This window comes from Vipera berus (genome assembly GCF_964194415.1).
Source record: "Vipera berus genome assembly, chromosome: 7".
Classification (NCBI taxonomy): domain Eukaryota; kingdom Metazoa; phylum Chordata; class Lepidosauria; order Squamata; family Viperidae; genus Vipera; species Vipera berus.
The window spans coordinates 64294420-64320855 of NC_138209.1; the positions used below are offsets into that span (position 1 = coordinate 64294420).

Sequence of the window (26436 nt, forward strand, 5' to 3'; positions counted from 1 at the left end):
GTCCCTATTTTTCTACTTGCATTTTTATGTGCTTTCGAACTGCTAGGTTGGCAGAAGCTGGGATGAGTAACAGGCGCTCAGTCTGTTACGCAGCACTCGGGATTCGACCCGCCAAACTGCCGACCTTCTGATCAACAAGCTCAGCATCCTAACCCACTGAGCCACCGCGTCATAGAAGAATTAGAATACAATATATAAAACAGGGCGGTGTGTGTGAACTAAACATACTATTTTCTATAACTATTCTGCAAGTGGAATTAACCAACCAATGAAAACATTGCCAAAACGTTTTCTTGCTATTAACATAACTAGTATCACTAAAAGCAAAATTTTGTTGTTATCTGTACGAACAGATTTTTAAGCTTTTTCTCAGTAGGGCAGTACTATTCAAACAATAGTATAAAAATCTATACATTATGAAAGGAGTGGAAGAGGAAGGCCCAGAATAGTTTATAGATCTGACTTACTCAAATGGCTGAATAGGATTAGTGATCAATTTAGAAAGATTAGTGAAATAAATCGGGAACATCTGAAGTTCATGTAGGTTTCAATTTCAGCTTATATAACTGTCACAAATTATGAATGCATGTGTAGTTACTGATGCAAAATTATAAAAGTATTAATTTATTAATTCCACAAATTCAGCCTCTGCAATGCCAAAGCATGCAGTTTATAAATGAACATCCTAGGTTTCACCAAGATAAATAATGCAAATGATCTAGTGCAAATTTTTACCTAGAGTTATTTGAACACTGTTCTAAATAAGCAGATAAGATAAACAAGGAAGCAAATAACTACATAAAAATAAAATTATACAATAAAGTAATCACAGAAAAAACAGAATTTTACATGCTGCATATTTATTATAGGCTTAAATTTTATTATAGCATCCATTACACCCTTTATCAATATATGCTAAGTCTTCCTGTTTTTTAATAATGGTTTGATGTAAGCAATACATGTGTTTTGCAAAAATTATGTTTTTTCCTTCTTAACAAATAGAATTGAGAAAGCTTCTAACACTAGTATAGACAAAATGCTTGACAAATCTCCATATTTCTACCTTTTGAAGTGTTTAAATAATTTTAATACATATTTATAATCATAAATATGTTTTTAAACCAATGTCAATAACTTTTAGGATATATCTCTTTAAATAATTGCTTTTATTTTTTATTAATATAATCTGTTGCTCTTCTGCAGTTCTATGCATCATGGCATACTGTATATACAGATTTGAATATATTCTATTACCAATACATGCATGAATTCATTTTGTAATGCACAAAAGAATTTGCATTTTCTTTTCCCAAATTGCTGAACAAAGAATTTGATAAAATAAAACAGTAAGAGCCCTCCCATAATAGCAAATATTTTGCCAAATTTGGCTGTGGTTAAAAGTCCTGCAAAATCTGCAAAAACCTATGTGGTATGGAATGATTCACAGTTATAAAATGCTTGTTTGGGGTTTATATCTAAACATGTTTACTAGGCAACCCTATCAGCAATGCTATTCAAATAATACTGTTATCAGTGCACAGAACTATAGCAGGTCCACAATCTGAGGTCCTTGGGCTGTGTGTTCGTCCACTCAAAAGGTTTGAATATAACTCCCAGACACCAATGACCTTCTTGTGAAGTTTAATGGGACAGAAGGGAAGAAGGCTTGAATACATGACTAGGTAGTAATCATATTACTGTATTAAATGGAAATTATATTTAAAACCTCAACAAAAAGAAACTTAGTTTAAGACTGTCTTGCCTTCTCCCCACTGTAAGGTATTCAGCCTCCAACATATTACCCAAAGGCCAATAGTGTCATTCAATCTAGAAATCCAGTCTCTGGATAACATGGATGTGTTATACATGGAACGTGATCAGATTTGTAATTATTTTACAATAGCAATAGCACTTAGACTTATATGCCGCTTCACCTTTATACACTTTCACAGACTTACATGCTTTACAGTCCTCTCTAAGCTGTTTACAGAATCAGCATCTTGCCCCCAACAATCTGGGTCCCCATTTTACCGACCTCAGAAGGATGGAGGGCTGAGTCAACCTTGAGCTGATCAGAATTGAACTCCTGGCAGTGAACAATGAGTCAGCCTGTAATACTGCATTCTAACCAATGCACCACCATGGCTCTCCGGAAGTAACAGCTGGCTTCCTTTTACACAAACAATATGAGGGACAGATTGCACAATACCAATCAACATGTATAGAGCCATTTTAACCTATCAGACAACATGGAAAAGAAAGAGTAATGACAGATTACAATTGGTTGGATTGCTTTCATCTTACCTTTCGGAGAGGTTTAAGTTTAGTCTCCATGATGAAGTCATACTTGCAGAGTTCACAGCAACGCGTGTCTGAGCTCTTAATCCACTGATGTAGACAACCCTGATGAACGAAACGAAGCGTCCCTGTGCAGCGACATGGTGTGATAAGGGGGCTTTCGTCATCTCCCTCACAGTGACAGATCCTGATAGAAGGACAGCAACTGAGTGAGCAGATCTAAAGTTTATTTATACACACTTTTATGGTGGCAGCTGAGATTTAAAATATTAAAAGTACATCCCCTTTGAGATTAGAACCAAGAAATAAATTCCTTTTCCATTCTGTAGCTTTCTATTTTAGGAATCAATTTTCCATTTTTAGTATTTCTAAAGGTAGAACAGCATCTAGCTGCTTTTCTTTACTTGCAAACTATTCTGTGAGTAAACTGCTTCATACTGAACATATTAGTAATATGTAGCATATATAAATGGCCATGACTGATGAAAAATTTTCTTTTTAATTTTAAGGAATTTTCTGCATACTGATTTTAGTAGAAAATAATTAGAAGTAATTCAAACAACTTCATATACAGTACAGTACTCTCAGGACTATTCTAATTAGAAAAAGTCCCCTGCCTTCTGTTTTTCCTAGAGATCATAATTTAATTTTGATCTAGAAAATGGGAAACTGTGAGTTCAACCCCCACCTTATCCAGCTGGGTGACTTTGGACCAGTACTTGTGTCTCACCTTTATACACTTCACAAGATTGTTGTGGGAAAAACAGGAGGAGGACAGTGTGGTGGATATGTTCAATGCCTTGAGTTATTTGTAAAAATAATAATGGCAGGGTACAAATAAAATAAATATTTTTTTCTGGTTGAAATAGTTTATTTATTTTACAAAGCAGAATAGAAAGAAGGGATTACTAAGGGGAGAGAGAACAGTGAGTATTGTAGAGGTAATAAACTAACTGCATAAGTTTATGTCTCTGGCTAAAAAATAAAGAGCTATATGCAACTTGGAAAGAATATACTGGGAGTCCTTGCTTGTTTAGTGACTGTTCAAAGTTTACAGAAGCACTGAAAAAGCAATTGTACAACTGGTGTTCACATTTTGACTGTTGCAGGACTCCATGATCAGTAGTGATTGAGATTCAGGCACTTTGCAGGTGTTTGTGACCATCACAGCAGGCTGCAGATGTATGATCACCATTTGGGTGCTTTCACATCTGACTTCCAACAAGCAGAGTTAATGAAGAAGCTGGTAGTAAAATCACAGGTTGCAGTGACATGATGTCTTGCTGAATAACCATGCATGATTTGCTTAATGATTGGAGTGAAAGTGAGATCATAAATCTGTTGCAGTCTTGTGATGTGTCACACAGTGACTATATCACTTAACGATGGAGTTGCCAGTCCCAATTATTAAGCCAGAACTACTACATTACTATACCACAAAAGAAATGCAAAACAAATGGCTTTTGATGGCCAGGAAAGTAGTATTTTCCCCTATGTGGATTGTATATACAGTTTTCAAATCTAATGCCATGTGATATTCCAAATTTATTATTATTTACTGAGATAACCATTTAGAATGGGTATGCCAAACATGTAAAGAACTCTATAAAAATTGCATTGAAAACGTACAGCACTATGTGTTCTTAAACAAGGAAATGGATGGTATATTGGAGTTATGACAATGATGATGTGAAACATCAAAAAATGTTTCTGAAACAAAACGGTGTCCTATTCAATGAAGGATTCAAAAAAGGAAGTAATTATTTTGAATACAAGTATAAGGAAGTCAAAAATTAAGAATAACTTCCTATCTTATGTGCAAGTTATCTGTAGAAGAGAACTAAGGAGTTTTCTTCTATATTTTTTCAATTTTTAAAAATCTCTGGACACATATTTGTTATACTTACTACAGTTGCAGTGCCCTACGAATATTTTAACAGAGAAGTCACTGAGTTTTCACTAAAACAATTATCTAAAGCTTATAATTATATCATTTCCCCAAATCAGATCTTTTACGTTTATATTCTTTGCAGAAGCAAAAGTTCAGTTTATCAATTTGAGATGTGTGACTCAGTCAAATTCCAATTTGAATTCAAGATTTAGAGGGTAAAATTTGATTTGAAATTGAGACTTAAAAGCAATATGATCTAATTGAATGCAGAATTCAGCCAGAGAATTTAATTCAAAATATTTTCAGCCACTTAATTATTTGGATGAGTGGGAAGAAAACACAATGGTATAGATAGTAGGTGATATAAGTCCTCAAATTGAGCTCAGTTGCTGGTGACTAAATTCATACAGCTTTATTGGCAACATCACAGAAATGATTTGCTATTAGCTTCTTGGAATGATTTTTTTTAACTCATCAGTAAAATCATTCTTCTTTTTCCATATATATTTACTCCTTCCTATTATCTTTTCTTTCATTCATTTTAGTTTGTATTTGACTTTATTATAATCAAAATTCTTAATAACATACACACACATATATGTATGTATGTATGTGTTTGTGTGTGTGTGTGTTATTAAGAATTTTGATTTGTGTCATTTACAGAATAGGCTGAACTTGCCAGTGAATCTTGTCAAAACAAATGAGAAAAGAACATCTTCATACACACACACATGTATGTATGTATGTGTTTGTGTTTGTTTGTTTGTGTGTATGTGTCTGTGTGTGTGTATGAAGATGTTCTTTTCTCATTTGTTTTGACAAGATTCACTGGCAAGTTCAGCCTATTCTGTAAATGACACATCATTGCTGCTTATTTTCTAAAAAGACTATATAATATATTCAACAGATTAGTAGGAAGCACATTTTGTCAGATCCATCTGCAAGGGGTCCCTTGTTCCATGGAGCTAGACACTGGGTCAGCTCTATCCATCATTTCTTACAAGACTTTTAGCTATATCTGCAGTGAAGGCAAGAAGCAAGTTCAACTCAAACCGTCAAACCTCATTCTAACAGATTTTCAAAATTGCCGCATGTCTGTGAGAGGTGACGCCACCGTAAGGATCAAATTCAAAGAGTTTGAGGGTCCCCTCAACGTTGTAGTTGCTGATGGACAGCACACCAGTCTAATTGGATTGGAGTAGTTCAAAGCCTTGGGCATCCGCATAACTGGCATCCATCGCACTCAAACAGCTGACTTGACAGCAGTGTGCCAAGAGTATGCTGATGTGTTCAGTCCTAGCCTGGGACAATAAAAAAGGGGCACCCATCTCCCTTAATCTTGATCCAGCTGTCACTCCAATTAGGATAAAACTGCACAGAGTGCCCTTTGCGTTAAAGCCTAAGATTGACGCGGAGCTGGACAAACTAGTACAGCTGGGAGTGCTCCAACTTGTGCTAATAGCACAAGTAACTAGTAGCTCATGGGGGACTCCCATAGTGACCCCAGTGAAGCCTAATGGGGACATCCGCATCTGTGCAGACTACAAGTGCACAATAAACAAAGCACTACAGCAACACGCTTACCCAGTTCCAGGGGTAAGCCACATCCTTGCATCACATCAAGGAGATCGCCTGTTTGCCAAACTAGACCTCGCACAGGTATACCAGTTGCCAGTCGACGATGCCACAGCAGAAGCGCAGACAATCTTCACTCACAGAGGGACATTCAGAGTTCATCACCTGCAGTTTGGGGTAAGTGTTGCCCTGGGATTGTTCCAGAGCATTATGGAACGGACACTAAAAAATATACCAGGCATCTTCCCCTATTTTGATGATGTCCTGATTGAGGGAGAATCAGCAGCAGTCCTAGCAGAATGCCTCAGGGCAGTGCTTCAACGGTTTGGTGAAGCAGGGTTGAAGTTAAAGAAAGACAAGTGCCAAATTGGTGTGGACTCTACTGAGTTTTTGGGATTCCGGATAGATGCTGCTGGAATCCATCCATCAGAGGCTAAGTTAAAAGCCATTCAACAAGCCCCCAGACCCAAATCCAAAGGGGGGCTACAGGCATTCTTAGGACTGTTAAATTTTTATTACTCGTTTTTGCCACACAAAGCTGCATTGGCAGGGCCACTACACTGTCTATTAGACAAAAAAGCACCTTGGGTGTGGGCAAGCACCCACGACAAGGCATTCAGGGCAGTCAAGTCACTGCTATTGTCGAGCTCAGTGTTGGCCCATTTTAATGAAAATCTGCCCATGATTTTAGCATTGCGAGGCCCCTATTACATACTATTCCAGGACACTATCATCAGCTGAGAGAAACTATGCTCAAATAGACAAGGAAGCTCTCACTATTGTAGCAGGAATTAAGAAATTCCATGACTTCTTATATGGGCGACCCTTCACAATTTTCACTGATCACAATTTTCACTGATCACAAGCTGCTGCTTGGCCTCTTCATAGCTGACAAGCAGACTCCACAGATCCTGTCACCAAGGATGCTGCGATGGTCAATTTTTATGGCTGCCTATTCATACAGGCTAGTCCATAAGCCTGGCAAGGAAATGGGCCATGCTGATCCAGATCCACCCCCAGTAGCAATCCAGGATCTTCCAGAGACACCCCTACAAGCAGGAGATGTGGTTGCTGAAACTGCCACTGACCGAACACTCAGCCGCGTTCTCAACTGGGTGTTGAGGGGGTGGCCAGAAAACAGACAAGGTCCAGAGTTTCAGCACTATGCATGCAGAAAAGATGAGCTGTCAGCCCACAAAGGTTGTGTGCTCTGGGGAAGCAGAGTAATTGTTCCGCCCAAATTGCAAGTCAGAGTGTTAGAATCTCTGCATGAAGGACATCGTAAGAATGAAGGCACTTGCAAGAACTTACTTGTGGTGGCCAGGCCTGGACAAGGACATTGAGGCTCAAGTAAGAGGATGTGAGGTCTGTCAAGAGACCAGACCAGAAATGCCTCAAGCACCTGTGCACCGCTAGGAGACCACGCAAGCTCCATGGTCTTGCATGCACATTGACTTTGTGGGTCCGTTTCAGGGACAGGTATTCCTCATTGTAGTAGACAGCTATTCAAAATGGCTAGAGGTAGTACCTGTCCAATCTATGACTACTGCCAGGACCATCCAGGAACTGCGCCAGCTCTTTGCTACACACGGTCTGCTGGATGTCATTGTGTCAGACAACGGGACACAATTCACAGCGGCGGAGTTCCAGTCTTTCCTTAATGCTAATATGATCAGACACACTACTTCGGCTCCGTTCCATCCCGCTTCCAACGGCCAATCTGAACGGATGGTGAACGGATGCTGACAACAGGAGACTGGAATCATCACCTGGCAAACTTTCTCCTATGCCAGCACACAATGCCAAGTACCGCAACAGGTCGCAGCCCAGCTGAGCTAAGATGGGGACATTGGCTCACTATAAAGTTAGACCGCCTTCATCCTGACAGAATTGCTGTGGAAACGGTGCAACCCAAGCCACCCAGGAATCTACAGCTGGGTGAGCATGTTTGGGCTAGGAACTATGGGCAGGAGGCACCTTGAGTGGCTGCCACAGTTACTAAAGTGTCAGGGCCACTATCATATGAGGTGGCCCTGGACAATGGTCATGTGATCCAACACCACATTGACCAGTTGTGGCATCGGCAGACAATGCAGAGATCAGGAGCAGATTTCAGAAGGACTGTAGACACATCAGGTGAAGCTGCTATTCCAGCATCGCCCACACCTGCTGAGACTGTGTTTGCAGAGACAGAGGCTCCACAGATCTTTGAACTGCCTCTGCTGTCAAATGACTCAAACGGACATAGTGGCACAGGTATACCCAGTGCAGACAACCAGCAAGTTGAGCTGGAAACCCAAACAGCCTTGCGGTGTTCCGGCAGAATTCGCAACCCACTGGTCTACCTCAAAGACTATGTGCATAAAGTGTACAAGAGATCACTTTATTCAGGGCAAAGGGATGTTATGTACTGATATCAAGAGTTAAGGTGTTTTGATTTAAATGTGTCTCCAATTGTTTTGGAGAGAAAGTTAAGTTTAAGTTTGAGCGGGAAAACAGCTTTTGATTTGATTGGTCGCTGCCTAGAGGCAGGAAGTATAAATAACTGTAATTCTGTTGGTTACTTTCAGTTCTGTTTTGGCTGTAATAAAATAGTGTTGCATTAGATCGGTCCGGTTAATGCCTCCAAAACCCACTACACAATAATATACTACTCTTACCACATGCAACAACCAATAGTCAGCTCCATATTCAAATATTCCATAATTGTTCAGCTCTATCAAGCATTTTTTCTTATACCTCCCTCTAGTTCAACTCCATACATTCTGGTGCTCTGCAACAAAATTCTTTTTAGTTTGATTCCTACAGTTTTGCATCCTCTTTTCTTAGGTCCACTTTGCATCTAATACTTTTTCATAGGTGATAGTTTCTGTTCCTGTACTGTTTATACTTCCACACCCATTTCTTTTACTTCTTTCCTTTTTCTAAGCCTTTTTTTTAGCAAGAACCACTCTTAACAAGATCAAAAAATGGTTTGTCATCCTCTATTTAGAATTTCTTATCACCTTCATATTGATCACTAAGTCTCTAATTAGTGAGAGAAACAACAATTCTTTATGCAGTTGTAATTGTTTGTGTGTTTTTTCTAAGCAGTCTTCATTTTCATTCATCCTTTTATCCCAAATTGGTCCTGTGACTTTTTCTGTCCTCTTTCTTCTCATTTCTACCCATCTATTCTTATCAGGGAGCAGATTATTTTCCTTCTTTCTTTTCCCCATCCCCAATTTCTCTTGTTTAGAATGTCCCACAATTTGCCACAGCCTTTATTTTGTTTTACATCCAAATTAGCTCAAGGCTTTTCTTGTGGTTTCTCATCATAGTACTGATAAAGGCTGATCCTGATCATAAAATCAGATATAATTAGTTATGTATAAAAGAAAATCATTCCTAGTAAATTCTTTTGAACATTTTGTTAATTGTATTATCTTTTGAAGTAATATCTCATAACAGTTAAGACAAAGCTAGATATAATTTTGAATTCAGCACAAAACATTATAAGAATGTTTTTTAAAATTAAACTCATTTTCCAGAGGGGAAATACAAGGGTTTGTTCATTTTAATTTCTACTATAATTTACAGATTTAAGTATTTAAACCATTTAGTTTTTAGACAAATAAATTAATACCCAGGAGTCCTTTTCAACTACTGTCAGAATTGTTTTAAATTAGTTTAAAAGCTAAAATATCAACCTAAATTCCATTGGGATTGGCAAATAAAATTGACAGAGCTACTTTTAATGGGATGTACCGATTCTTCAGTAGAAACACTTAATAGAAACCACTGTCTGAATTATAAATTAAAACATTCAGTGAGAATCCTGAATGCTCTGACAAGAGAAATAGCTGTTGATGATTCTGCAAATAAATTTAAATGTGTTAACTGCTCTTGTCTTCTGCTTCTTTTTGCTTTATTTTGTAATTTATTTAACCGTAAAACCATTGGTTGAGAGTGATGGAATTTGCCTCGGGATATTGAGAATTAATATTTATTCACAGGGTATAGGCTAGGGAAAAACTGCAAAAAAAAAGGTTGGACTATTTTGTAGTTTTCTTATTAGTTCCTTCCTCACAACTAAAGACTTAAGGTTGCATAAGAAAGCATGCTATGTAAACGTATGTGAACAATGGTATAGTACAAGTATACAACAATTTGAAAGTTATACCTCTTATGTTGTTTTCAGTGCTCTGTTGTCATATGTCGCAGATTTTGAAGACAAGAAAGAGTGAATAAAATAATGCCAGTAAAAAGATTCTGCCATCAATATTTTTAGATAGACCTTTTAATATGGCCAAAATAAAAAAGGGGGTAGATTTTTTTTATTAAGGTGCTGTTGGTCTAACAATTTCTCTCTAACTTACTCTCCAAAATATGTATGAGAACAATTAAGGTTGAGATTTAAATCAACAGTGCTTTAATCGATGTAGGAACTTATGGCCTCCATATTCACTGTACTATAACTCTAACCAGTTCCAGGCAAATATAGAGAGATGCTGTAAACTTTAATTTAGGAAAAACTAGGAAGCTGTGGAATTTGTTCTTACTTAATAAGAAAGTGAAGCCATGGATAACTGTGATGCTACTATTACTTTTATATGTAGAAAACAGCTTAATTTTACTAACATTAACTATTAAAGCATGTACACAAGGAACAGAAAGCAGCAAAATGTTACCAATTTGTAATTGCTGATTGGATAAATGAAGCATATATCAGGACATACAAGATATACTTTGCCCTAACAAGTGAATAATATATCTTCCATGATAATTGGCCTTTTGGCCCAGAAAGCTTAATCTTAGGGTAATCTTGTCATTTTTACAGATTAATTAATTAAGCTCTGATGACTAGGGTTAAAACAACTGAACACTCCTGTAAAACAAGCATTTCAAAATATGTGAGAACAATCATGACCCCTATAATGAGAACTATTTCAGGAGCATAAAGAATTGAGAAAGCATATTGTTATTCAATGACATGAGAAGGGATGATGAAGGAAAAAGAGAATGGAACACAAGACGAGACTCAAAATATAAACTGATATATTGATAAAACATCAAAGAAACAAGGTGAGCCCTGTTAGATAAGAATTACTTACCTACAAGGATTCACTTGTAATTTATCGTAAAATCACAGAATGTAAGGGCTGAAAGACACTTTGGAAATCACCTAGTCCATCCATGACCTAATAAAGAAATTCACTACTACTGCATCCCAACAAATACTTCCAGTAAAGGAGAGTCACCACCTCTCAAGGTAATCTGTTCCACCATTGAACAACTATTACCATTTGGAAATTATTCCTGAAGTCCAGTAAGATGGTTTCCTTACCATTTAAACTTATTGTTTCTTGTCTTGTAGATAGATAGATAGATAACTTTTATTGTCATTTTTTACTGTGGGCACAACGGCACACATTAAAAATGAAATTTAGTTCTTGCTGTCAAAGTGTACACATACATAACACACATTTAAACATACTATATACAACATATGTATAGACCTATAGCCTTACACATAGGTAACATATAAATAATGATCACTATCCATCCTGAATACATAACAGAGGGAGGAAGCTTTAGAGTTCACAAGGTTAATACTGTCTAGCACAAAACTGACTGTATCTGTATGTTCTGCTTTGGGTACCACAGAGCCTCCTCCCAGAAGGTTACAAGGAAAACAGGTCATGAAGAGGATGTGTCGTGTCCCAGACAATCTTACAGACCCTGCTCAATCAACGCTTATGTGCTATGTCCTGGATGGAAGGGAGGAAACTGCAAATGATCTTTTCAACTATCCTCACCACTCTCTGCACCGCCTTCCTGTCTGAAGCAGTGGTGCTTCTAAACCAGACTGTGATGCTGTATGACAGGATGCTCTCGATTGTCCCTCTGTTGACAGTGGTAAAGATAGGGCAAGATGAGTTTTTCTCATGCGACACAGAAAATACAGGCGCTGCTGTGCCTGCTTCACCAGTGTCTCACTGTTGAGCGACTAAGCCAGCCTACTTCTTAACTGCACACCCAGGAATTTGGTGCTGGTAACCATCTGCACAGATGAATTACTAATGCACAGAGGAGTGTGGCTGCGCCTGCCTTTTCTGAAATCAACAATGATCTCTTTGGTTTTTCCAATATTTAAAACTAGGCTGTTTTCCTTACACCAGTTCACCAAACCCTCAATCTCCTTGCAGAAAGCACCCTCATTGTCATCATGAATAAGGCTCACTACTGTTGTATCATCTGCAAACTTCACAATATGGTTGGTGGCAAACCTAGCACAACAGTCATGGGTCAACAGGGTGAATAGCAGCGGACTTAGGATGAGGCCCTGAGAACCTGTGCTCAAGAAAATGGTGTTAGAAATATTTGTTCCAGCTCACACATATTGGGGCCTGTTAGTAAGAAAATGAAGAATCCAGTTGCACAAAGGAGTGTTTAAGCCTAAAAGGCCCAATTTGTCTACTAGATGCTGGGGAATGATTGTGTTAAATGGTGAACTGAAGTTGACAAACAATAAACGCATATGAGTGTTTCTTTCCCTAAGCATTTCAAGCTCAGATGGAAAACAGAAATAGAATCCTCCGTAGAGCAATTTGGTCGGTAAGCAAACTGAAGCAGGTCAAATGCTGGTGAGAGGTTAGATACAATAATGTCCTTTATCACCTTTATTAACTTTCCGCAGTGTTTTCCGGACAGAGGTTACATCAAAGCTAAGCACTTGCTCGTCAGGATGGGGCACAGCTTTCTTAGCAGAAGTACTATTTGATGCCTCAAATCTTCCAAAAAATGTATTCAGCTTCTTTAGGAAGTCTGTGTTGTCCTTGCAACTCGATGGAGCCACCTTATAATCTGTAAAGGCCTGGATTCCTTTCCACATTTGCCTGGAGTTTGTTGGGTCTTGAAAAAAGTTCTTAATTTTCTGGCAGTGGGCTTGTTTTGCATCTTTTATGGCACTTTTCAAATTAGCTCTGGCTGTTCTAAGTGCCCGCATGTTGCCAGATTTAAAAGCCACATTCCATGCCTTCAGCACCTTGCAGACCTCATAAGTCAGCCACGGTTTTTCATTCGCCCTCACAACAATGCTTTTAAGGACACAGACATCCTCTATGCACTTTTGAATATATGTAGACACAATGGTGGCATACTCCTCAATATTTATACGTTGGTTATCAGTAGCTGCTTCTTTAAACATGCACCAATCCGTACATTCAAAGCAGTCTTGTAATGCTTCTCCCTCTGTCCAAATCCTCACCTGCTTTACTGTAGGTTTCACTCTGACTAATAAAGGTTTATATGTTGGAATAAGCAGGTGAGGCGGGGGATAGCTTTGAATGCATTCTTGATCTTTTTTTTAATCTTTTATTAAATTTATATACCGCCCTTCTCCCGAAGGACTCAGGGCGGTGAACAGGGCATATATAAATAGAAAATACAAAAATTAAAAGAGAATTAAACAATTGCCCAGATAAAAACAGTGACAGTATAAAAACCCATTAAAAACCCTAACGTCCCCCATCAAGCCAGGCCAGCTTGTTCAAATAAATGGGTCTTCAGACCGCGCCGGAAGGAGCGAAGGTCCAGTGCCGTCCGGAGCTCAACCGGCAGTTAGTTCCATAAAGCCGAAGCGCCCACAGAGAAGGCCCTCCCCCTGGGGGCCACCAGCCGACATTCTCTGACCGGAGGCACCCTGAGGAGGCCCTCTCTGTGGGAGCGCACAGGGCGGAGGGAAGTTGACGCCGGCAGCAGGTGTGTGGGTTGTTGTTGTTTTTTGAAACAGCACTGAAATATGTATCCTATCTTCTACATAAGAATTCTTCAGCTATCATATTTGTCCACAGCATTCTCTTCACAGGCTAACCATTCAAAAACCTCTTTAACCATTCTTTGTTCCTTCCAGGTCTCTTAACATCTTGATTGCTTTCCTCTGGAAAGGATCCTGTTTGTCAAGGTCCAGAACTCAATGTTCTAGGTATGGTTTACCCACACAGAATAAAAAGGAATAGTGCTTATTTTCATCTTGACGCTGTATCTTTCATTTAGCTAAGCATTATTTTTCATTTTCTTGCAGCTAGAACACACTGTTGGCTCATGTTCAGCTTATGATCCACCAAGACTCGCAGAACTATTTTATGTCTACTGCTGCCTTGTATTATGTATGCCAATATAAGCTTTATTTATGTCTTGTGTTTTTTTTTCCTGCCCAAGTGTCCTTTTTAAAATTAATTTTGTTATTTTCCATCATTCCAAATTGTCATTCCCTTCTAACTCTGTTATTCTGTTAGTATGGTTTGTTTTTTTTTGATAAATTTATGTTTAATAATTTGTTCCAGAGTTTTGTCTTGTATCAACTTCAAGAGGATAGTTCTTAATTATATTGGTCCTCATTTGTCCCTTTGTTGAAGACAGAAATATCTTTTCCAATCCTCTACCACTATGATTTCTCAAAAATTACAGAAAGGGACTCCAAAATGACATTCCTGATATTCTTCAAGACTCTCAGGTCTAACTGACTGAGTTCCAGAGACAAACTGATTCATAACCCTAGCCAGAAGCTCTGTAACCCTTTACTTTCTTTGGGTTCCAATTTCTTTCTTTTGTCAATTGTTCTATTTAGTCCTAGCTGGATACAATTCCCTTCTTTGAGGAAGATCAAAGCACAGTAGGAGTTTGAGAGTTCTCTCCTCTCCTTCACATTGTTTACTATCCTCAAAAGGGTTTTTCTTTGGTTGCTTTTAGTTTTCTTTGCATGTTTAAATTCCTTTTGCACTTTAGGCTTAGCCTTTATGATTTCTTATTTTTCACGTTCCTTCTAACTCTTGTGCCGGTCACAGTTCCCTACGCAGCTTCAAACTTCATTTCTTTTCTTTTCACTGAAATGATATGTAATTGTACTTCTGGGACAGGGGTAGGCAACCTCGGCTCTTTTATGACTCGTGGACTTCAACTCCCAGAATTCCTGTTCTGGGATCTCATTTCTGACAAGTTTCTAATTGTCCTGTGATCATTTTAACCCATAATGTTTGTACAGGGGAATCTGCCTAGTAGTCCTCTACGCTTGTTAAAACTGAGTTTTTTTAAATCTAGTCTGCACGTAGGAATGGGCTGCAATCCTCCTTGATGTTGTATCTTGAAATTCACAATGAAATCAACATTTCCTCCCAACATACACAGTTGTTACCAGTTAAAATAGTTCTTTAGAACTGGTTAGAAATAGATCAAGGTAAGCTAATTTCCCTGACATTTTTCTAGCCTTCTGGGAAATAAAACAGCAAGATTTGCAAGAAATTTTGAGGATGTAGCAAGCTTGGTGAAGTTAAATTTACAAAGATGTTCAGATGTCTTATTATTATTATATATCTTTTCCCTCTGAACATTATGTAATCTGATCTATGAGATCATTGTCTAGATAGTCTGTCTGACCTGACAATCTATACCACAGTTTGTTTGTTTTTTTGTCTACCTTTTCCTCTTTCTTATCTCAAGTGGTCTTCACTAGATCCTCTTGTCCAAATTCTGCAAGGGCTATATGTTTGCACTTCCTTCACATGTAATAATGATATGCTTCTTTTGCCTGGCAGATTCATTTAGGATATTCATGAAATTCATGCCATTGTGTTTAATGATGCCCATATTTCTTTTACATGAAGACTTGTTTAATTTCATATTCAGTGCATTTGTCTGGAGACACTGCAAACTTTGGACTCTATTACTTGTCCTATTCCGTCCCATATTTACTAGCTCATTAAATGCCTTCAGATTATTCCAGTCCCATTAATAGAAATCGTTATTGCAACCATTTTCTGCTTTTCTCCTCCCTAATAAGGTAACTTATTTAAAGTTATAGTCTACCTTTTCCTCTTTCTTATCTCAAGTGGTCTTCACTAGATCCTCCTGTTCAAATTCTGGAAGGGCTATATGGTTGCACTTCCTTCACATGTAATAATGATATGCTTGTTTTAAAGTTATAACTGCAAATACGCTTTCCAAGCTCTTTCTACAAAACTCTTTATAGTAGACTCTTTCAAGTCTTTGGCTATGACATTTGTTCCGATGTGTATCAGTGGAAGAGATCATTGTTTAAAAGTATCTTGGGAGCGTTTCCATCACATCCTGAATGTGGGTCCAGGGGGGCAGCACATTTCTCTTGACAATCTATCATGTCAGCAGAACGTTGCTTCAGTCTCTCACTGTCGCCTGTCACTCCTCTTTTTTAGGAGTGACAGATACTATAATCAAAGGATCTTTTCATTTGCAGATCCTATAAAAGTCTTCTTCCTCAGTTTCTCAAATTTGAGCGACAATTTTTCTTCCAGAGGTCCAGAAACCTCTTGAATGGGGAGTTCAACAATCCCTCCTGAAGCTCCAAAGAAAAAGAACTCTTCTTGACAGGCTTCTTCCTTTTCCTCTATATCTTTTGATAGTTTTTCCTTTATCTTCTGGAAAACTCCTTGATTTTGTTGACCATCTACAAACAGTTCCTGTGTCCAATAAATAATCCATCATCTTGTCTGATAAGTTGGAGAGTGGACAAATTTGCCTCAAGCCCTTCACTTGCATTTGAAGGTTCTTGTCTTCTGGAAGAAAAACAAACACGGCACATTCCACATGTCATGACAATTGTTCTCTCCACTTCCATGATCCAGGGTAAGGAACAAGTACCATTTTTGTGAAATCTTCCACACATGGTTCTGCAGAACACATACACAGAACATGTAATTAGCTGTCCCAAGGAGGTAGATTGTTGTTAATTTGGATATGTTTGTTTACTTGGCAGCCTCAGTCTCTGGTAACTGCAGTATGTAGATAGTAGTGTTGATGCACTTTATTGTTCTGATGTGCATACATATGTGTTACAGTTGTGTGCAGGTTCCCTTAGAATTTCTTTTAAAATGAAAAACTTTAAAATATTAAATGGAAAAAATAGTAACAAAATATCTAAAACTATCTAATTATGTCATCTAGAATTTAAAAGAGAAGGAGAGATAATGAAATAGAGAAATTATTCTAGAATATTGGATCATTTTAGACAACAATCTTTCAGTAAATGGGGTTTGTGTAGTTTTTCTTTCTGTAAGTGGCATCTTCCCTGAATTCTTTGTAATAAGTTAACAAGATTCTAATTAACTATATTTTTCCATTTAACTAAATTGAAAAATTATGGTTACCAGCTTTGGACCTAGCAGAATTACAAACCAGAGTTTGAAATAGGTTGAAGATGTTGGTTTATTGTGAAGATAACAACCATAATTAGGAACATATTTCTTATTATTGTATAACTTAATGTGAAAGAGCAGCAAGGACCAAAGTTTACTACCTAAAATGAAGTCATTATGCTCTATTATTCATATGAACAATAGTATTTAAGTTTTAGTTGCTTGAATACTGTTCAGTTAGGTTTTAGATTCTGATCTTTATTCTATAGCCATTACCGTATTTTATATTTTATAATTGTTGTATTGTAATTACCCTGATGTAATATTTGTGCTGCTTTACATTGAGCTATGACTGCCTAACAATTCATAACTTGAAATAATTTTGATTTTACAGATTTAGAATGTTTAATGAAAGAAGATGGATTTGTTTATATATGAGCTGGACTAAATAGTTACAACTTAAACTGATTTAAGAATTAGGGTTAAATGCATTGGATAATTAGAATAGTTACAAAGTAGTAGAGATTACATACTAAAAATGTACACCCAATGTTAGTGCACAGCCAGTTCAAGGGGAAAAAATGTTAAAAAAACACAAAACGAAGCAAAGCACCAGCTGAGAAATTAATAGATCTAATCTAAGTAATCCTTATTTCTGAAGATTGGATGTGGTAACAGAGAAAAGGAGAGATGTTATGAGACTTCAAGCGGGGACTAAAACATAAGGGTTTCAGCAGACATTTAACTGAAGGAGCAATTTTAGCTAGGAAGGCATTGTACCATCCTGGAGCACTGCCACCTCAAAAGTAAAGTGCCACATCAAAATATTTGAGAACCAGGCTGAATATTTTTCAAACTGCAGGAAGGCTAATATCTTATTTTGCAGCTGAGTTGCTTTGAAATACTGAGTTTATTTGCAGTTTAGACCTCCTAAACGTACTTTAAGCCACACATTGGAGAGAGAGAGGGAGAGAGAGAGAGAGAGAGAGAGAGAGAGAGAGAGAGAGAGAGAGAGAGAGAGAGAGAGAGAGAGAGAGAGAGAGAGAGAGAGAGAGAGAGAGAGAGAGAGAGAGAGAGAGAGAGAGAGATCTACAAACAGAACTGCTTCTGCTGCAACTAAGACATAATTAGAATTTATTGTAAAATGCACCTGGTACCAAAAATGCCAACATACGATTTATTTGACCTCAGAGTAGCTTTTAAATAGCAGAAGGAAAGGGATGGTGTATTTTAACCATAGGTTCTCCACATGTCATCTTTTTTTATAAATAGAAAAATGAACACAAACATGGATGGGATGGTAACTATTTTCTTTCGGGGGAGGCGGGGAGAACTTTCATTACTCAAGGAGCTGCAGAAGTTCAGAGTTATGTTTTTTTGTGTGCACTTCTGTTGCTCAGTTGGCGATAAGACTGATTGCCTCACAATGTTCTGTTCTCAGTATTTAAAAATTGGCACAACTGACTTCTAAGGGATTAAGGAGCCTGTCAGGGGGAGGAAGTGCCCTCAAAAGCCAGAAGCATAGGGAAAATACGCTATTTTTCTTAATCCAGATTGTGATTACCTCTAGAAAAGATTAGGAAATCCTGTTTGAGGGGGGAAAAACAAAGCAATATGCCTAATCAGCCCTGCTTGAAAACCTTTCAGTTACATTTGCACCTAAATTCAAACCGTTTCTCTACCAAATCAGGATCTGAAGCCATACTTCCAATCCCTTAAAATTATCAAATTTCCATATGGTATAAAAAGTTAATTTAGACAGTTAAACATTAATAAAGCAGTTCCTTCATTAGAGAGTGGAAAACTTTATGGAATTTTGAGATAGGAAATGCTGTTTGAGAAAGGAAACTTTCTCAATAATTACACTTATTTTGTCTGTACATGCTGCATAAGAAAGCTGTATTTTTTTTAAAAAAAATGACGATGTTCTGAAGTATATAACCTGTTTTGCAACCTCACATAGCTTTGAGACTTAAAAAGAAAATCAAACAGGATATGCAAAGGAAGCATAAACATAATAAACTTCCTCTATAGTACAAAACAGTTCTGCTTTATTTTGTATAAACCAGCAACACATAGTACAGCAATACAATTAATAATCTTCACTATCCTAAAATGTAGATAACCTATTTATCAGCTGCTTCTTTGTGATAAGTGAATGGATAAAGTTTATGGTTGCTTTCAAGAGTATACTAAATGTACCTGAAACACTAAAATGCTTATTAGAACTTCTGAAGGAATATATAATTTTCTAACTTGGATTCTATAAATTACAGACAAATTCAGCAGATACAAACAGAATTATAGTGAGAATAAAGGATAATCAACCTGTTTTTGTTGTCCAATGTTTGGAACACAGTGTTTTTAGTTACCTTTTTTATGAATAGTATTTTAATACCTAGCTGATAATTTGAAATATGATACCTAATGAAATGTACTGTATTTTAAGGCCTTTTAGAAGTATGTATTTTTTCAGATGTGAAGTACAAGTGTAAATCATGTTAAATTCAAATGAATTTGTTTAATACCTATTGTCCTGTCTTTAAATATGTTGTTACATTTTTTTCTTCTTTCTAAAGAAACTAAAGGAGAATGTTGGTGCTCTCTGAGCTTGCTTATTTTCTTACAGACATTTCATTACCCATGCTAGGTAACATCATCAGTGCTAGAAAGGAGTGCTGTTTGCTATTAGTTTATGTTCTTGTGGCTTGGTCAAGGATAGTCACATTTTTCCAGTTGAAACTATGGTTAAATTTGTTTTTATGTTGTGAAATTAAAGAATTTTCATCGTGTCTTCTGAAGACAAGGGACGCAGTGGCTCAGTGGGTTAGGACGCTGAGCTTGTCGATCAGAAGGTCGGCACTTTGGCGGGTCAAATCCAGAGTGCCGCGTAACAGAGTGAGCGCCTGTTACTCGTCCCAGCTTCTGCCAACCCAGCAGTTCGAAAGCACGTAAAAATGCAAGTAGAAAAATAGGGACCACTACGGTGGGAAGATAACAGCGTTCCGTATGCCTTTGGCATCTAGTCATGCCGGCCACATGACCACGGAGACGTCCTCGGACAAGCGCTGGCTCTTCGGCTTTGAAACGGAGATGAGCACTGGCCCCTAGAGTCGGAAATGACTAGCACGCACGTGCGGGGGAACCTTTACCTTTTACCTTCTGAAGACATGATGAAAATTCTTTAGTTTCATAACATACATATTGGGAAAATGTGAACATCCTAGACCAAACCGAGTCCAAAAACGCCAGGGAATTCCTAGAAGCCTGGCACTCTGACCAATCAGCCATCAATAAACACATAGAGTTTAACAACATCTATAGACTATGGAAAAGAGACTAGCACCAAAAAGGAACAAAGAGACCCCAGCATCTCTCCACCAGCAATCAGCATCCAAATTAGCATAGATTAACTCCAAGGTTAATATCAGACCAACAATCAAGTAAACAATACCCCAATCAAGAAACTGCCAAAGAAAGCAACAGCAAATAGCCTAATCAAAGAATCTCTCAGACCACCCCCACCAATACTGACAGGCAAGCCACTAGAATATAAACTGATAGCAAACAGCACTCCTTACTAGCACCAGGGCTTTTTTTCTCATAGAACGCTCAGAACGGAGTTTGATTTGATTTGATTTGATTTATTAAATTTATATGCCACCCTTCTCCCTAAGGACTCACGGCGGCTCACAACAATAAAAAGTTAAAAAACATAACATACAAAATTTTAAAAAGAATTAAACCATAAATGTAATAAATACATAACAATTAACCTAATAAAACCAAATTTAAAACTATAATCACTTCAGGCCCGATTGTTGGAACATCCATGTCTTCAGGTCACGGTGGAAGGACCGAAGGTCTGGAGCCATCCGCAGCTCCGTGTTGTGACTCAGGGCCAGCCTGTGGGTCCGGCAGCCGTCTCAGATGTCTCGGATGACTCAGATGAGGGGGAGGAGGAGTGTGTGGAAGACGAACCGGCTGATGATGGTTTGGAGGCTTCGCAGAGCCCCCAGCCGGGGCCCTCTTCTCAGCTGCGTGAGCCCGATAGTGCGGAGGATGATGACCCACAGCTGGCCCTGTTCAAGGACGCCCGACGCAGGAGGCAGTCGAGCAGGACCAAACAGAGAAAGGCTGTGGGACTCCTCAGGAGGAGGCACAGGGAGGCCACGCCCTGATCTCTAAATAAAAGGAGTGTTTGGGGAAGGGCTGGTTGCTGAAAGCAACCCTTCCGTTTGAGGATTCAAGTTCCAGTGTTTTTGTTTCTTGTTCTGTTATTTGAGTAATAAATCTTGGCAGACGCTTTCCAGCCTTAGACGCTCTCCAGTCTCTACTGTTTGAACAGGGGTTTGCCTTATTGCAAGGCCGGTAGCAGGCTGGTTCAGAACACTCCGGAGGCAACTCATTCCAGAGGGTTGGCACGCCCACAGAGAAGGCTCTACCCCTTAGGGGTCGCCAGCCAGCATTGCTTAACTGACGGAACTCTGAGGAGGCCGACTCTGTGGGAGCGAACCGGGCGATGGGAGGTTGACAATGGCAGCAGGTGGTCTCGCAAATACCCCGGGCCACCTTTTTTGAATGGAACCTTGTAGGGTAGGCAAGGTGGGTTGTATGACATGTGTGAGTTCCGGCACCTTTTTCTTTTACAAAAAAAGCATTGACTAGCACTGACGATGTTACCTAGTCTGGGTAACGGGACATTGGCAAGAAAACAAGGAAGCTCAGAGAGCACCAAGGACCTCTTCTAAAGAAACTGACTAACAGAAAGCAGACCAAAATCGGCCTTAATTTACTGGAGCATTGCAAAAAAAAAATTGCAGTGAAAAGGGAAGCTGACTTTTGGCTGACTCAGGATTACTATATCATAAATCTTTCTCCTAAGTTGTTGTCTGCTTGTTTAGCTGCAATTTATTGTTGATAGAAAGTAACAAGTAACAGATTTTGCAGCATGTTTTAAAAATGTACATTGTACACATTGGAGTTATGAAAAGAAGTATACAAGTGTCCCCCCCAAAAAAGGGGGGGAGAATCCAATTCACAAGGACTAATGCCACAAACTCTGTGATGACAGCATAATCTATCATTGTTTTAATCCTTTCCAAATGTCCTCATAGAAGCATGTCAGTTTCCTGGTATTCTGAGCAACTGACCGTACTAAAATAAAAATACTTATTAGGCCATAAATGTCTGGGGAATTACAAAATATGACAAAACATGTAAGAATCCATATATACTCTAATCCCTTGGTGGTTGTGCAAGCAATAAAACTTTATAAGATCATTCTTGTCCACAGATTAAATGATGGTTAAAATAATTAGATGTTGCTTTTTTCATATTTTTCAAAATGAATTCGCAATGTTTCAAAGATGTTATGCCCCCAAAAATCACAACTGCGTTTAAATCATTTCCATTTTCAGAGTATAATCAGGCCACATTTTTTCTAGTTGTAGGAAAGGATATGACTATAATAAAATCACTTTATGAGACATATTATGTCTAGAGATGCATAAATTATATGGATTATTCATCCCAAAGTGATATAATTAATACTTTCAGAATTCTTGTGGAGTGTCACAGAAAAATAGAAAGATCTGAAGCAAAGCCCATTTTGGAAAATACAATAATAACTATTTTTTTAGTGTTTAACTTTATTTGGCACACATAATAAAAAACCCACACTAGAAATTTTCTAATGCTATTAGTTTTCTGCTCAAGCCTTTATTCTACAATTATCATAGATTTCAAAGGGGAAATTTTGTATAGCATTCATTTCTAGAAATGAGCTGTTTGTTGATTTAATGTTTTGATATCAGACTGAAAAAAATCTTCATTTCTACAGGCAGTACTGTGCTTTAATTAATTTGAAAAGATCTATTTATCTTTATAATATATATATGTATGTATGTATGTATGTATGTATGTATGTATGTATGTATGTATGTATATGTATCTATATAGAATAATAAAATCTCAAATATACTTGTGTTACCCATTAAATGAGTACTGTCACTAGAATCATATCCTGGAAATACATTATTAATGTTTACATTATATTCAGCACCATAAATTCTAACACCCTGCTCTTACAGCTATAATTCTTCAGAGATGAGATACCACAAATATTAATAAAGGGCATTTTGGTTTGACCCAAAATGGGAGGTCAAAAGAGACAGCAGAAATTCTGGAACATTTAAATTTAGGTCAGGCAAAGAATATAGTTATAAAGACAAACTGAGGGCCTGTAAACATGACAGTTTGCAAATTTGAAAGATGTTCTTACAAATAATGACAATTATTGTTGTTATCCCACAGTTTAGTCAAAAAGGGAAAAAAAAGAATGAAAAGGAAAAAGAATGAGTTATTTTAAGGAGGAATGTATTGGACATCTATTTGTATCATTATTAATCCAAAATAGCTTAATATGTCTCAGATTTTTTTTTACAATTTCATATTTTTTTAAAAAAAGTCCCATTTATATCCCGCCCTTCTCCGAAGACTCAGGGCGGCTTACAATCTAAAGCACAAGTCTATGCACCATTTAAACTGTTTAGTTGCCCAGCACGTGATCATACTTATCTAAAATCTAAAATCTAAACCTAAACTCCAAAAAGGAGCGTGAGTTATAGAAAACATAACCACATCTTTTGCATAATCTATGACAGCCAGCTAGCAATTCTCTTTTGCACTAGGAGACAAACCTGCATGCTTCAAAATCCTCAGATAAGTCCTCATAAAACGCAGGATGTTTCCGAGCAGCCACAGTCACAGAAGCTCCTGTCTCAGCAGGGGTTCCATTTCCTGTAACTGTAAAAATATCTCTGCCTGTGCTTCCCTCCGAATCACTGTCCTCCTTGGTTGTTCTGCCTTGCCTAATGTAAGCTGAAGGCTCTGGATCCTGACGGCTACTCTGGTGTTTTCCAGATCGTCTCAAGGAATTTGGTTCCACAGAGGACACTGAAGACAACGAGAGGGAGTCTTCTTTATACCTTCTAATCTTCCTCCTAGGATTATTTAAATTATAATTTTCAGGCTCTGACTTCTTTTCCCCACTCATTCCCATAGTGGCAAGTTCAATAGCGTTCTTACTGCAACGCTCATCTGTAGAAACATCTGAGGGGTTCTGTCTTCTCATTTTCCTAATCATTTTGGCTCTATCTCTTTTTCTAACTGAGGCCCAATAATTTTCATCTGACGTTGAAGAGTCGGATGCTGCTTTGCAAAAGGCATTCCATCGAGGATTTGTGACCTTGGGATGTGACTTGACATCCTTGTCTTTTCTTTGCTTTATTATATCTTCAGAATTCTCCTCAGCCTTCTTTCTCTGCCTATCACCTTGTTTCACCTTTTTTACACGCTTTTTCCTAGCAGAACTTAGCCCCATGACATGGATTGATGTTTTAAACATATCTTCTGATAGGTCATGCAAAGTAGAAGATCTAAAGAGAGCAAGAGGACAAGGAGATGGATAGAAAGTGATAAAATGAGAGGGGAAGGGGAGAGAGAGAGAGAGAAAGAGAATATAAATAAAGGAAAATGAATAGAATCAAATGGAAAATGAACATGATATTGAAAATGACAAACTAAAAAAAGATGGGTGGAAATATATGAAAGAAATTAGACAAAAGGGATATCCATAACTTATTAGGCAAAGAAAACATCTATTAAACAAATTAGGAATATTAATTTAGCACATACCTACAGATGTCCTGAGTAGATGGGCAGACAGATAGCCGTGATTGGCTCCCGGGAGCTGTCCCTGTGGTAGGACTGCTTGCCTGTTGAAAGAAGTTAGATAAATTGGATTCTTTGTCCACAAAATAAAACATAGATATTTTATTACTTTTCCACATGATTTTATATATATTTCAAGCTCTTCACTCTGCTTTCATAGAGGCATGGTTTGTAAAACAAGGAAATTGCTATTAAAGCAAAACCCTTTTGAGGAAGTAAATGCTGCAAATCACATGCATATTTCATTTTATTTTTGAGGAACAAACTTTCAGAAACTATTTTCATTTGGCTTCACTTGTGAATATGTAAAGAAACAGCAGCTGGTAAAGTTAAAAAAATGATACTTTTTAAAATTAAGGCAAATTGTACTAACTTTGTTCTAACTGACTCCTGTGTGGAAAAAAATACTATAAAAAAAGTGAGAAGGAAAAAAAATATCCTATGGTTCAAATATAATTGTCTGCCTCCTGAAATTATTTAAAATTTAGATTGTTTCTTGAAATCATATATAAATTAAATGAATGAGTGTCTTTATTGCATTCGGCTCCCCACCACCACCATAGTGATATAGCAATAGTGACTGGGATCGCGCCCCCGCTATCTTCGAGCGGTGGCGCGCTCCGACCCTCTGGTTAGCACCCTTTTGCCCGGGGATGAGGGTGATCAGGCTGGTTTATTTTAATGCCAGATCCGTTGTTAACAAGACTCCCCTCATTCGGGACTTGATTGAGGAGGAAGGTGCGGATCTGGCGTGCATCACAGAGACTTGGTTGGGCTCGGAGGGAGGGGTTCCTCTGATCGAGTTATGCCCTCCAGGTTTCCGTGTGCTACACCAGCCGCGGGCTCAGGGAAGGGGTGGTGGGGTGGCGGTGGTTGTTAGGGAGACTTTATGCCCGCGGGAGACCACCATTGTCTAGATGGCCGGGAGTGAGTCCCTCCTTCTGAGATGTGGCCCTTGGGCTCAGTTGGGCCTGTTGCTCACATACCTGGTGCCCAGCTGTGTGGCAACAGCCCTGCCCGAGCTGCTCGATACCCTCTCAGGGTTGGCGGTGGAGTTCTCCAGGCTTATAGTTCTGGGTGACTTCAACCTGCCTTCACTGGGAGGGTCGTCTGAGTTAGCTCGGGAGTTCATGGCTTCCATGACGGCCATGGGCCTGACCCAAGTAATTCAGGGCCCGACTCATGTGGGGGGTCACACCCTCGACCTGGTGTTCCTGTCTGGACAATGGTGGGATGATCTGGGAGGGGGTTCTCCAACCATTGTTCCGTCATGGTCATCTCCTGCGGCTGGTCTTCCGTTATGCCACCCCCCACTGCTGGGCAGCGGAACTGACCAGGTGGTTCTGCCCCAGGCGCCTAATGGACCCAGAACGGTTCCAGATGGCACTTGGGCCTATACCCATCGCCCTCACCCAGAGCCCAGTCGATGCCCTGGTGGATGCCTGGAAAAGGGCGGCCGCCAGGGCACTTGACTGTGTTGTACCCTTGCGACCTCTGACCCAGCGCAGATCCCATTGGGCTCCGTGGTTCTCTGCAGAGCTCCAGGAGATGAAGCGTCGGAGACGGGGTCTAGAGAGTGGTTGGAGGTCCAGCCGATCCGAATTTGACCGATTGCAGTTAAGAAACTTTATAAGGTCTTATCTTGCGGTGATAAGGACGACAAAGTCCAATTACTTCGCTGCCCTCATCGCGTCTGCAGATAATCGCCCGGCCGCCCTGTTTAGGGTGACTCGCTCCCTCCTTAACCAGGAGGTGAGGGAGGATCCCTTACAGGGACGAGCCAAGGAG

General features: G+C 38.7%; 1 protein-coding gene across 2 annotated transcripts in view; it reads right to left on the reverse strand.

Annotated features, from left to right (window-relative positions):
• MARCHF1 (membrane associated ring-CH-type finger 1) overlaps positions 1 to 24781 on the reverse strand; it is a 52361-nt gene extending 27580 nt beyond the window's left edge. Inside the window, exons 1-2 of one of the 2 annotated variants that reach the window (XM_081332682.1) lie at positions 24613 to 24781; positions 2305 to 2485 (exon numbers count right to left, since the gene is read on the reverse strand). In XM_081332682.1, coding sequence (XP_081188808.1) covers positions 2305 to 2485; positions 24613 to 24767 — 336 coding nt within the window. In that variant the 5' untranslated portion in view covers positions 24768 to 24781. Of the gene's footprint in view, positions 1 to 2304; positions 2486 to 23455; positions 24354 to 24612 lie in introns of those variants that run through there. The other variant, XM_081332681.1, reaches the window with a different exon arrangement.
• Between the last annotated feature and the right edge of the window lie 1655 nt (positions 24782 to 26436).